Below are 14,076 nucleotides of genomic sequence, written 5' to 3'. Positions count from 1 at the left end.
TAATTACATAAAAATACTAAAAAAAAAAAAAAAGGATAGGGTAATTATATATATATATATATAGCATAAAACGGCGAAATGTGCACTGGTCCGTAGCGCGATGTATTTAAGATAGGGCTGGGGTGGGTTTATGAGGTGACTTTTGTTGTGTCATTTTTCGTGGATTAGATGTTATATGGATTCTAAGGGCTTTTAGACAGCTATAGTAGAAACACGAAAAATAAAGAAATAATATATTCGATGTTTGCTAAAATTGAACAGACATAGTGCGTTATATTTCATTAGTAGCAATGGTCAGAAGCAAGGAAAAAAAGTGTTTTGTAAATGGCAAGAATAATACCTATTTTATATGTATATGTAACACAATGACAAAAACACTGTAAACAATATAATGAAGTGAAAAAAAAAAAATGACTTTTAATAAACCTCAATATATACATATATAATAATAATTAATAATAATATTAATAATACTAAACAATAATAACAGTAGCGATAAATAACGACAATAATAATAAATAATGGCAATAGTAATAAGCAATATTAATAATAGTAAATAACTTGTTCTACAAATTTTTAAAAGACTATTATTACTGTATATGTAACATTCCAAAATGTTTCATTTACTGTATATTTTTGCATTATTCGTAATACATTTATGATTTTATATAAAAATATATGAAATTATAAAATATATTCATATTTCATTGTTCAAGAAGATAAAAAAAAGAGTAATAATAATAAAAGAACTAAAGCATTAACAATATTATTGTCGTTATGTTACCTGAATATACGACGAATGCGCTAAACGACGAATGCGCTAAATTTAAAATTCAAAATATCACGTAACATTTCAGAGTGATAACGTGATACTACGTAATGATATTACGTAGTTTTAGGATATTCGTTTAGTTATATAATTTCAAAAATTCTATAAAAACAAAACCGAGAAAACACTAACATTAGTATTAAAAGAAATATTAGCAAAGGTAAAAGCAGTCATTAATGTCACTTTTCAGTCCACAGGTGAAGTGACACAGAATCACATAGCGAAACTTTTGAATCTTTTTGCAATAAACATTTCTCAGGTGGTTGATTTAAGTATTCATTTTAGTTGCAAGAATTTTTGCTTTATTTAATATTTTATAAGTTTTTTTTTTTTGAAATTTAAGTGGTATTATTTACTTATTTAGTTCTCTCAAATTAAAAAAAAAAAAAGAGTTAAATAAACTTCTCAAATTTATAAAAATTAACAGATAAAGAATAATAAAATGCATGAGTATATTTTCTGAAATTCAATGAAATTTAGGAAAAGAAAAAAGTAACAAATTTATGAAGCAGCTTATTTCCTTTCATAATTACTATCAATATTGAATGTAATTATGCAAATTTTACAAATTATTCCAAAAAAAAAAAAAATAGCGAAAAATTTGGCATAATAAAATGCTGCAATTTTAAAAATTACGTCTAAAATATTTTTAAAAGAATAAAATGAAATAAAAATATTATTTTGAAAACTTTTAAACAATCCTTTTCTCTCTTATCTCTCTTTTTTTTTTTCTTTCTAACTTACTAATGATAAAATATGCTATCGAAATTTTTGTGCAAAAGCATCTGTTGTTATAATTGAAAAAAAAAAAAAAATTAGAAAGAGAAAATGAAATGAGAAAAGATTTTTTTTTTCTTTTCTTTCCTTTTTTTTTTCTATTCTTTGTTAAATTCATTAATTTTATGTTAGAAATGATATTTTTTCTTTTTTAATTGGGAAATGAATTATTTAGCAGAAATATTTTTTTCAATCTTTTATAAATTATTTATGTTCTATTATAATATTAAAGTAATGAACGATGCTATTTTGTTATTCATTTTTTTTTTTTTTTTAAAGAAAAAATTAAAATAAATTAAAACAAAGAAATGAGAAATTAAAAAAAATGAGAGGAAATTAAGGTGTGATTTTTTTTTTCTTTTTTTAATTATGAATTTGATTTTAATAAACAATAATTTATTGAAATGTTTAGTGTTAAAGAAAACGAAAAAAAAAAAAAAAAATGTTTGATTTAGATTGTCTACCATTCTAATTATTCATTTCTGCTATGCAATTTTAATTTTTAATTTTTAATTAATTAAAATTGAAAAAAATATTTATCATTTGTGTTATTTTTTCTTTAATTTATTCTGAAAAAAAAAATCACATCCAATAATTTTTTTTTATATTTTCCAAAAATATTTCATTCTTCGATAGAAAGATAAAAAAAAAAAATCAAAAAATTCATTGCATAATATTAAATTTGAATATAATAATTCAATTTTCTTATAAATTTGATGCAAAATTTAGTGATTTAGAAATATAAATTTGCAAAAAATTACTATTAAATATATTATAGCAAATTTCATACTTTAATAATTCTAAATTAATTTTGCTATCGAATATTTAATTTGAATTGATTATATTTAAACATGTAAAAACATTTAATTTTATTGGCATATTTCATTTTAATAATTCATTTCAAACAACTAACAACTTTCTTTTATATTTCAAAAAAAAAAATGATAGAATTGAAAAAAATATACAAAAAAAGAAAGGTATTTGAAAATTTTTTTATCATATCTAATGCATTTTAAAGTCAATAATTAAAAAATGTAAGTAAAAAATTCATTAAATTTATAAACAAATGCAAAAATATTATAATTATAAACGAAAAAAAAAAGGAAATAGAAATAAGATATAAAGAAATAAATATAAATAATTATGTAGTAATTTTTTTTTTTTTTATTTTAGTAAATTAATACTAATAAAATTATCAAATTTTGTTAGTAGTTTCTTCATCATTTAATTAAATAAAAATTAAAAATCATCAAATATGCAACTTATTAATATTATCCGAATAATTTAAATAATTTTACGTTAATATTTAAACATTAAATAATTTTTAAATTGTATCAAATGATAAATGCAATACCATTTCACCCTGTTTTTCTCTTTTTTTTTTTTTTTTTTTCAACAATTCTTTCTTCTTTTCATTTATATAAGAAATATTAAAAAAAACGAATTATTTAAATTTAAATTGAATTGATTATCAACATTTTTTGCTATCGAATGCAAATTTTTTAATTCAAAAAAGAAAAAGTCAAATTTATATTTATACAAATTTTTGAAAAAAAAAACTAATATTTAACTTTCAATTTCGATTAGATGATATTAAAATATAAATAAAATTAATTATGGATTGTTTAAAGGATGAATTTAAACAAGAATTAATAAAAATATATATAAATAAAAATTAATTTAATGAAAAAGATGAATTTATTTCGGCAGGTGTATTAACTTTAATAATCATATCTTATTTCACCTGTATATTAATTTAAAGTAAAAAAATTTTTATTACTTTTTGCATATTTTAGCATAACTTAATTAGCACCGAAAAATTTTTTAAAAGCTACAAATTTCTATCTAAATATCTAAATATATTCAGTCAAAAAATTCATTAATCTTTTTTTTTTTTTTTTCAAAAAATTTCAGAGTATCGTTTCTTTGATTTTTCTTCATCGCCCTTTGACCCTATTTTTGTCTCTTTTTCTTCATTTATTTTTTAACTATTTAAAAAAAAAAAAAAAAAAACGGATACTTTCTAAAAGTTAAACAATGCATGTTATGTCAATATCCATTAGTTGAATGATTTTATAATTAAATGAAAAAAAAAAAATTTGATTTCTGTTTGAAAGAAAAAATAAAATTAATTTTCTTTTTTTTCTTCAATTTCTAATCATTTTTTTAAACAATTATAAAAAACCTGAAAAGAAATAAATAATTGTGGTTTGTTTCTTTTTAAAATTTTTTTTTTTTTAAATTAACTTATATATCAAATAAAATAGCATTATCACCTAGAAATGATAATTTTTTTAATAGCTATATTTAATTTTTAATTTCTTTTCATATTTTATAATTAATATTTTTTCTCCTTTCTTGTTTTTTTGGTGTAAATTATATTTAGATTAATTTAGGAATAATTTAATAAAATTGTATTAACTGAATGAAATAACTTTTTTCATTGATAATATTTATCAAATATAACACAAAAATTTTTTAGTATAAATTAAGGCTATAAAAAAGGCAAAAATTATTCTTGAAATTAATTTCAGGATTTTAATTTAAAATAATTTATGAACAAAGCAACAAAAGTTTTATCCATTTTCGAACTATTTAAGATATTAAATATTCAAGTTTTAGCAAAAAAAACCTGTTTACCAAACATCAAAATTCTTCATTAATGATTTCTTCATCAATTTTTCATTAAAATTCAAATTGCCTATTAAAAAAAAAAAAAAATTTAATCAAAATTGTTAAAGTTAGCAATTGATGTGAATTTCCTTTTTTTTTTTTAAAAAAAAATATTGATAAAATGTGAAGATGTGAAGTTATCATTTTCTTAAATTATTGATAAAACGAAAAAAATTAATGTTGGTAATAAAAAAAAAAAAAAAGAAATTTAGCATTATTTCATTTTTTCATTAATGATTATATTTGAATTTAATTTATTATCAGTTTGAATTAATTATCATAAATAATTTGAAAGTGATCTTGAGTTGTTAATAATGCTATGATAAATTTTATGATAAAAAATCAAACAATATCAATAGAAATTTTAAAATTTATCACCATTATTATATTATTGAAATATTTACAATATTTTATGACTTATTATTATTGTTATTATTATTATCATTATCACTATCATTATCATTATCATTATTATTGTTATTAATGTACATTTGAATAATACTTTTCCGGAAACCGAGTAAGCAGTTTATAAGTACAATAATATATTCTTTCCTAAAAATTCAAAAACATATTTAATATGTAAGCGAAGATCGAACAATTTATTCCCTTTTTTTTTTTTAAATTTTCTTTTTTTTTTCATTTATGATTATTGATTTTTAATTTGTTCATAATAAAAGTTTAAATCATTGCTAATTTTTCATTAATCATTTCATGTTTACCCTTGAAATTTTATAAATACTTTATAAAAATATAACAATAATACAGTAAATGATTATCATTAATAAAATATAATTTTTAAAATTATTTTCTAATTCATAAAGAAGGAGGGAGAGAGAGAGAGAGAGAGAGAGAGAGAGAGAGAGAAGATTCAGAGGAGGAAAAATGAGTGAGATAATTTATTTTAAAAAAGTAAATAAAAAAACTACAAACACTTATAAATAAGTTTGAAATATTTTAATTGAATGAAATAAATATATGATTAAATAAAATTTAATTTATTTTTAAATTAGTTTATAATTTTCACTAAATTGTCTGATCGGTGATTCCTTGTGTGTCACTATGATAAATAGGTCCGTTTGTCATTATATAATCGTTCCGCGTCATTCATTTACTATTTTAGTTTATGATTTCGCTCAAATGACAATTTGGAAAAATTTTTCATTTTAATCAATCTTTGATCAATAATTAACAATTATTCTTAATGAGTTATTTGATCTTACTTTTTTTTTTTTAATTTAATTTTTTATTTTTAAAAAAAAAGAAATTATAGGTTTTTTTTTTTTTTTTTTTTTTTTTTTTTTTTTTTCTTATAATATTTCCTCCAAATAAATTTTTTAAAATCAATTTTTTGCATGCATTTAGGTTAAAACAAAAATTTTGATTAAACGATGAAAATTAATTAATTTAATCTAAATTTATTATTGTATTAAAAAAAATAAATTTTTGTCTTTTGCAATTTTTGATTAAGTAATTTTATCATTAAAATGTTGATATCACTGATAAAAGATAATTGAAAAAAAAAAGAAATAAACACTTTTTTTTTTGTCTTTCATTGATGCAAAATAAATATTTGTAATTATAATTTGATTAATTGTAATTACAATTTGAATTTTAAATATTTATAATTATAATTTGATTGAATTCCTATTATGCTAAAAAAATAAAAATTAATTACATCAATTATTCCGTTTTTATTTATTTTTTATTTTTTTCTTAAATTATTTTTTTAAAATTTCATTTAAATTTTCTGATTCTAACTTCTTTTTTTTTTTTTTAGAACTTAATTATACGATGTTTGCATTACCATTGTCAATTCATTCAATTATTTCAATAATGTTTTATTTGGTTGGTATAATAATTAGTATACGAATATGGCATTTATTTCCAAAAAGAGTAAGTAAAAATAAAAATTTATTTTTTTCTTTAATAAAATTTTTATATATATAAAAAAAAATTTTTTTTTTTACTAATTTAATTTTGTAAAAATTCAAAATTTTATTTATTTATAAATTAAATATTTTAGAAAATGTTGAAACAATTTTCTTTTCATTTTTTTTTTTTTTTTTCAGCCAATAGTAAAAGTTCATGGTGGTAAGAACAACGAAGCAATCAATGATTTTAAAGCATTGCTAGCATAACAGAGAAACGTATGGATATGACGTGATGTGACGTGATATGACGTGATATGACGTGATGATGTACAAATGAAAGAAAGAAAAACGAAAGAAATGAATTAAATTAATCGATTTTACATGACGTTAACGTATGCTTGTCTCTCTTTTTTAATTTTATGTGCTTTAGTCGAAATTTATTTTGAAATTATTTAGATTTGAAAAAAATGAAAAAAAAAAATTATTTCAATAAATCATATTATATTAAATGTTTATTTTAAGTTATCAATTAAATGTTTATTTTAAGTCATCAATTAAATGTTTATTTTAAGTTATCAATTAAATGTTTATTTTAAGTTATCAATTAAATGTTTATTTTAAGTTATCAATTAAATGTTTATTTTAAGTTATCAATTAAATGTTTATTTTAAGTTATCAATTAAATGTTTATTTTAAGTTATCAATTAAATGTTTATTTTAAGTTATCAATTACTGATTTACTTATTATTTAATGCTATTAAATAATAAATCTTTTATAATATTTAATAAATAATAACAAATTGCTTCTTGCATTTGTCTCTTTTTCTTCTTTTTTCTTTATTTTCTTATCAGTTGATAATAATTCAGTAATTTAAATACATTAAATACTTATTTTAAGTTATCAATTACTGATTTATTATTCATTTAATATTGAATCTTTTATAACATTTAATAAATAATTGATAATGAATTGCTTTTTTTTTTTTTCATTTTCCTCTCAGTTGATAATGATTCTGTGATTAACAGATTAACAGCAAAATGATAATGATAAATTGTTATTTTTATCAAACTGATTTCTGCTCAACGTTTTATTCTGAGATTTCACATTCTGAAAAAGATAATAAATTAGTTTAAGTTTTTGTTAATTAAATTTAAATTAATTTTCGAAAGAAATAAATAACAATGCATTCATATTTTTTTTTTTTACATTATCAACTTTTCTTAAACAATTTTTTCTTTTTTTTTTTGAATTCAAGATTGATTAGTATTTTTACAACTTAATTAATTATCTTAAGAGGACAAAAATTTAAATGCTTAAAAAGTTATATTTATTTTTGAAAAATTTTGAATTAATTTAATAAATAATTTTCAAATTCAAATCATAAACTTAAGAAGTTTAAAATAATGAAACAGTTTCAAATCATTTTTCAGCAAATCTTAAACTTTTTCCAAAAATCAATAAACAATTTTTTTTTTTTTTTATTTTCTGCAAAATTTAAACAAACATTTTCTGATAATTTTTTCATTTTCAAATACATCTGCGTTTATATCAATTTAACAGTTTTAGACAAAACAAAACTGAAATATTTTAAGTTTTTAATCGAAAATAATGTTTTGTATTAAATAACTATTTCAGTTATTACTTTCCGGAAAATCATAGAATTTTCTCACTAATATTTTGCTTCACCTTAAGTGCACCGGAAATAATTTTTTCCGGATTTTGGTTTATTACTTTAACAATTTAGCAGCACTAACATTTTTTGATGTTATTGAGAGCAGCAGCAACTGCTAAACAGTTTTAATTTTATGCAAATAAAATTTAAACAAATAAATTTTAAATTTAAATTCTTTGCAACCCAATAAACTTACTAAAAAAAAAAGATAAATTATTAGATAAATGATAAATAATTAATTAATTGATAAAAGTTAAAATGAAATAAAATCATTGAATGCTTCAAACAATGCTTAAAAAGAAACAATAAAATTTGCATTTAATCTAAATTCCAAAAATACATTCCAACGAAGCTTTTCTTTAATTTTTCTTGCTAAATTTAATTTATGAAATTAATATTTAACAAAAAAATTTCTAATTAAATTTATTTTTCGATTTAAAATTACATCAAAAAATATTTCCAAAAATAGCTCTAATTAATCTCATTTGTTTATTTTCTTTTTAAAATATTATTTGTATTAGTTATTATAATGTAAGCATACTTAATTTTATATCTAATTTAGGAAGTAACTTACTTCTAATTAAAATTTTGTTTACTTTTTTTTCAAATTTTTTTTTTTGTTTATCGGAATATATGTAAATAACTGCAATTTTGAAATTCAATTACTTTAACTTTGAAGTGTAGAACATGCGAAATTTAAAAAAAAAAAACAATTTATTGAAAGTTTTATTTTAAGAATAATTTAAAACTGTCATTTTCTTCATCAATAAATTATTCTAATCTAAATTTCAACAGCAGAAAAAAAAGAAAATTAATTCAAACAATTTTTTTTTTCTTTTTTTTTTTACATAAGAATAAAATTTAATTTTGTATGAACATTGTTTGCTAAATAAATTAAAAGATTAAAAATGCAAACACAACTTTAATAATTATAAATTGAAAAAAAAAAAAAAAAACAAACTCGTCGAAAAATTTCAAAAAATAATTTGAAAATAAATTTTTAACCAATATAATTTTGATAATTTCATTTTATTTTATGCATTACATAGCAGTTAAATTAAATTCATTTAATATCATGCAAAAATAAAGATTTTTTTCTCATCAAAATTTTATTACAAAATTTTACATTCTGTACAAATATTTTCCGAAAAAAAAAAAAAATAAAACCAAAAACAAAGTTTTTCTTTTTTTTTATTATTTTTATTAAATTTGAAATTGGTAAAAAAACGAAATGAAATTTAATAAATTGCTAAAAATTTATTAAATTCTCCTCATAAATTGTGGTTCATTGTTACGTTTTAATATTGCTTCAACACGTGCACGATTAGCTTCAAACGTGGAATTCACGGTTTCAACGTTACTTTCGTCATTGAATTCAGTCATAGGTAACGTTGATTGTTTAACAAATTGTGAATTAACAATTGATGGAATTTGATTATATCGCTCCAACAAACGTCTATAATTAATTGCTATCATTAAAAAAAAAATAAAAAATAAAATATATTTAAAATTTTTTTCTTTTTTTACAAAAAAGAAAAAAAAATAATTAAACTAACTGTCTTTCTTGATTTCGATTAAATATATTGTCTTTATCACCATTTTTTAATTTTTCTTTTTGCCTATAATATTAATTACTAATTAAAATTAAAATTACTATATTTTTTTTATCACTTATCACTGATAATCAATTCATCGTTTCTTGTTTTTTTTTTTTTTTTGTTAAAATTCATCTTTATTCATAAATTTTTAGCAATTCTTATTAATAAAATTATTTATTTACCTGTGCAAATAAAATTATTTAATTACTTGTGTAAAAAAAAAAAAAATTATACTTACTTGTTTGTTTAATTACTTGTAATTACTTATATTAATAAAAAAATTTAATTACTTTTATTAATTAATAAAATTATTTAATTACTTGAATTAAATAAAGTTATAATCACTTGTTTACATTGATCTATTCATCTTTTCACACTGCATATGATACATAATTAAAATTTATGAATTTAAATTACAACTTAAAATTTTCATTTTTCAAGCATAAATATATATGTATTCGAAATTAAAATTTTTTTCTTTTAATTTTTAAAATTTCAAATGATTAACCTTTTGTAAAAGATAATATTTGCAGCAATCCAAATAATTGATGCTAAGGCATATGCCGGAAGTATTACTCCAATTATCCACAAACAACGTTTATGTATTTCATTTCTTTTTAACTAAAAAATAATTCTCAAAAAAATTAGTAAAAATATCACAGAGATCTATAAAAATATTAAATTATGTTAAAATATTTTTTAAAAAAATTTAAAAAATAATAATGAAAAAGAACAAAAAAAAAAAAAGTTTACATAAATTATTCTAAATTATCTTTAATTAATAATAAAAAATAACTTCAAAATATAGATTACTTCAAATTATCACAAACTTACAAATATAAATTACTCCAAAATTAATTGAATTTCAAATTTAAAAAAAAAAAAATAATAAAAAGAAGCAAAAAGAAAATTGTAGAAAATGTAGATAATTAAAAATTATCAATTATCACCTCATTTTGTTGTAACATATTGGTACGTTCTTTAATCATTTCCATTAATGAATTAAGTTTTTCACCTTTAAGATCAAAATATTCTGGGATACGAAAATTAATTGCATTACTGAAAATAATTAATTTTGATTGAAAAAAAAAAAAAGAAAAAAGAAAAAGTACTGATAATCGTATCATTGATAATAGTTTTATAATAATAAACAAATACTAAAAATAATTATTAAAATACTAAGTAACACTAAAATAAATAAAAAAATTAAAAATTATTATAAATGTAATTAAAATTAACTTTTTTCTTCTAATTTATTTAAGATTTCAAGCAAAATAAAATATCATATGTCGTTTTTTTTTTTCTTTTTTTTTGCTATTTTATTAAAAATTTATTATCGTTTTTCAATTAAACCAAATATTTAAAATTTTTGATTTAATTATATCTAATTTAATTCTTGTTTGAATTATTTAATATATTTCAATAATTTCTAAAACAAACTAATAATGAAATGAAAACTAATTGAGAAGTCAAAAATTATGCAAAAAAATTTTCAAATTAAATTTATAATTAAAAAGAAATTATTTTTATTCTCTTTGTTCTTTGCTCACTTATTTGGTAAATATAATAGTTAGAGAATATTGAATTAAAATTATATTAAATCTAACTTAAATAAATTAAATCTTAAAATTAATTTAAATCTTAAATTTAATAGAATTATTATTTTATAACTATTAAATTAAATATAATATAATCATAATGGTAATAATAATGATAAAATAATCTAATCATAACTATAAATATAGCTATAATATTACCATGATAGCAATAATAGTTATAAAATAATAATTCTAGTGATAACTGTAAATATAACTATAATACAAATCATAATAATAATAGTACTAATAATAGTGATAAAATTATAGTACCAATCATAACCATAAATATAACTATAGTAAAGTCATGATGGTAATAATACCAATTATGGGATAAAATAATAATTATAATCCAAACTATGTAACTTTAATGCAATCATAATATTAATAATAGTGATAAGATGATTATTCTAGTGATAACTATAATCCAATAATAATATGAATTAAAGTGATAAAATAATAATTCTAATGACAACTATAAATATAATCGTAATGCAATCATAATATTAATAACAGTGATAAAATGATCTAATGAATATAACTATAATATAATTATAATATTAATAATAGTGATAAAATGATCAAATCGCAGCTATAAATATAACTATAATACAATCATAATATTAACAATAGTGATAAAATGGTCAAATCACAGCTATAAATATAACTATAATACAATCATAATATTAATAATAGTGATAAAATGATCAAATCACAGCTATAAATATAACTATAATACAATCGTAATATTAATAATAGTGATAAAATGATCAAATCACAGCTATAAATATAACTATAATACAATCATAATATTAATAATAGTGATAAAATGATCAAATCACAGCTATAAATATAACTATAATACAATCATAATATTAATAATAGTGATAAAATGATCAAATCACAGCTATAAATATAACTATAATACAATCATAATATTAATAATAATGATAAAATAATAAACTCCAAACATACTTTTTACTATTCTTTCCAAAATGAATTCGTCGTTCAATTCGTACTAATTTTGTCGCAATGCTATGACAAATATGCGATAACCAAATTGTCGCAATGATTAAAAACATTCGCCTTGCATTTTTCATTGCACTAATAAACAATATCGCTGTTTATTTTTATTTATTTATTTATTTTTTTGTTTTTAATTTTTTACATTTTCTGCAATATTTAATGTTTTTCTTAAAAAATTTTCAAATTTTTTTTTTTTTTTTTTTTAGAATACAAAATTTGATAATAAATAAACTAAAAATAAATAAAAAGAAGAAAAAAACGCATATATTTTATAAGCAAAAAATGAATAAATTAAAAAGAAAATTTTTTTTTTTTTAAAAAAAAAAAAAATTTTTTTTTTTTTTTGGAATAAAAATTTGATATAAATGAATTGAAAGAAAGGAAATGAAAAAAGAAAAAAAAAACGATATATTTTATATGTGAAAATTAAATGAAAAGAAAATTTGTTAGTTTAGGTAGTAATTTAAAATACTTTTTCACCTACAATAAAATAGTTTGCTTAAGAATTGAAAAAGAAGAACTAGTTTTTCTCTTGATTACACAGGTAAATCAATAATTGATCTTTCATTTTACAAAAAAAAAAAAAAAAATTTTCTCTTTTTTCATTTTTCATTTTGTTGCTTTTAATCATTTTTTCATCAATACCATAAGTAATTTTAAATTTCATTTCCATTATTACCTATTAATAATTGCTTTGCGAATATTTCCTTTTTAAAAATTTGCTTTTTCTTTTTTTAAAATTTAAATTTTATTTTCATTACTATTTTATCAATGAATGCTTAATGAATTTTTTTTTTTTGTTGCTTTCAAAATGAAATTTTTATATTTTCTTGCGAACATTTAATTTGTTTATTTGATCAAAAATTAAAATTTTCCTACTTCTTTAACACATCAAAATTTAGTTTCAAAAAAAAAAAAAAAATGCAATGCTTTTTTTTAAGAAAAATCTTTATTAAATTTCAAAAAATACAATTATTACTTGAATAATTAAAAAAAAAAGAAGAAGAAGGGTTGTTATATTTAATAATTTCTAATTATATTATAATTATTTAATTGCATAATGAATGATTAAGCAATACTTGCGCAATTATTAAACAACAAAGAGGCAAAAAATGCATTTATGAAAATTTTTTAAAAATTAATTTTTTATTATTTTAAAAAAATAAAACAATTTTTTTTTTTTTTTTTTTTTTACAACAAAACAAAAAAAAAAATGAAGAAAAAATTGCATAAATGATATTTTTGATAAGCTAAAAAGAGTGACAAACGAGAATTGATGCATCAATTGATAAAGATGAAAAATGAAAGGTTAAAATTGTAATTTGAAAATTATAATTTTGAGAGAATAATTACATCGACAGAATAATTACGCGATCCTTTTTTTTTTTGTTTTGTTTTGTTTAGAAATTACTCGAATTGAATGATTAGAATTTAAAATGAAATATTAAAAATTTTATTTTATGATTGTTTTATATTAAAAATTTAATATAAAAAGTTTTATTATTATAAATATCAAAAATTTGTTATTATATGATATTGAGTAATTTTTTTTTTCTTAAATTTTTATCATTCATTTTAAAAAATAAATAAAGTAATATTTTAAAATAGTTTTCAATCATTTTTTTATTTATTTAAATGATGGTAAATAATAAATGACAGATGACAGTGACATTTCGAGTTATGATTACTATTTGATGTATGTTAATGATAAGTGAATAATTAATCCTTTTCAAGTTATTATCATTTTATCAAATCTTATTATTATCATTTAACATAAAATTGTTAAATGATTATCGAATATGAAAAAAAAAATGCATAAATCTTTTGGAAGATCAAAAAAGTTTATAATATTATTTAATATTAACATTTACACTTAAATAAATCTATCATTTGATTATCAATGCTAACATTTTTAATTTTAATATCCTTTTAAACTTCTTTTTTCTTTTTGAAAGATTTTGAAATTTTACTCATTTAATTTTTTATATTTAAAATTTCTATTTTTAAGTATTATCTAATATAATACATTGAATG

At 17.7% G+C, this 14,076-nt stretch overlaps 2 protein-coding genes across 2 annotated transcripts; one reads left to right on the top strand and one right to left on the bottom strand.

The window, feature by feature from the left end:
- Window positions 1–6,112: 6,112 nt before the first annotated feature.
- On the top strand, window positions 6,113–6,417 carry Bm17556 (Uncharacterized protein; the record flags this gene model as incomplete). The annotated part of the gene is made up of 2 exons (XM_043079343.1): window positions 6,113–6,172; window positions 6,349–6,417. 2 exons carry the CDS (start codon window positions 6,113–6,115, stop codon window positions 6,415–6,417), a joined length of 129 nt encoding a protein of 42 aa, XP_042935277.1.
- A 2,666-nt stretch (window positions 6,418–9,083) lies between these two features.
- On the bottom strand, window positions 9,084–12,116 carry Bm17555 (Uncharacterized protein; the record flags this gene model as incomplete). The annotated part of the gene is made up of 5 exons (XM_043079342.1): window positions 9,084–9,279; window positions 9,380–9,442; window positions 9,930–10,042; window positions 10,372–10,480; window positions 11,992–12,116. 5 exons carry the CDS (start codon window positions 12,114–12,116, stop codon window positions 9,084–9,086), a joined length of 606 nt encoding a protein of 201 aa, XP_042935276.1.
- Between the last annotated feature and the right edge of the window lie 1,960 nt (window positions 12,117–14,076).

The sequence above is a fragment of the Brugia malayi genome (assembly GCF_000002995.4).
Source record: "Brugia malayi strain FR3 genome assembly, contig: Bm_v4_Chr2_contig_001, whole genome shotgun sequence".
Taxonomy (NCBI): domain Eukaryota; kingdom Metazoa; phylum Nematoda; class Chromadorea; order Rhabditida; family Onchocercidae; genus Brugia; species Brugia malayi.
This window is presented reverse-complemented; position numbering and strand designations above follow the sequence as displayed.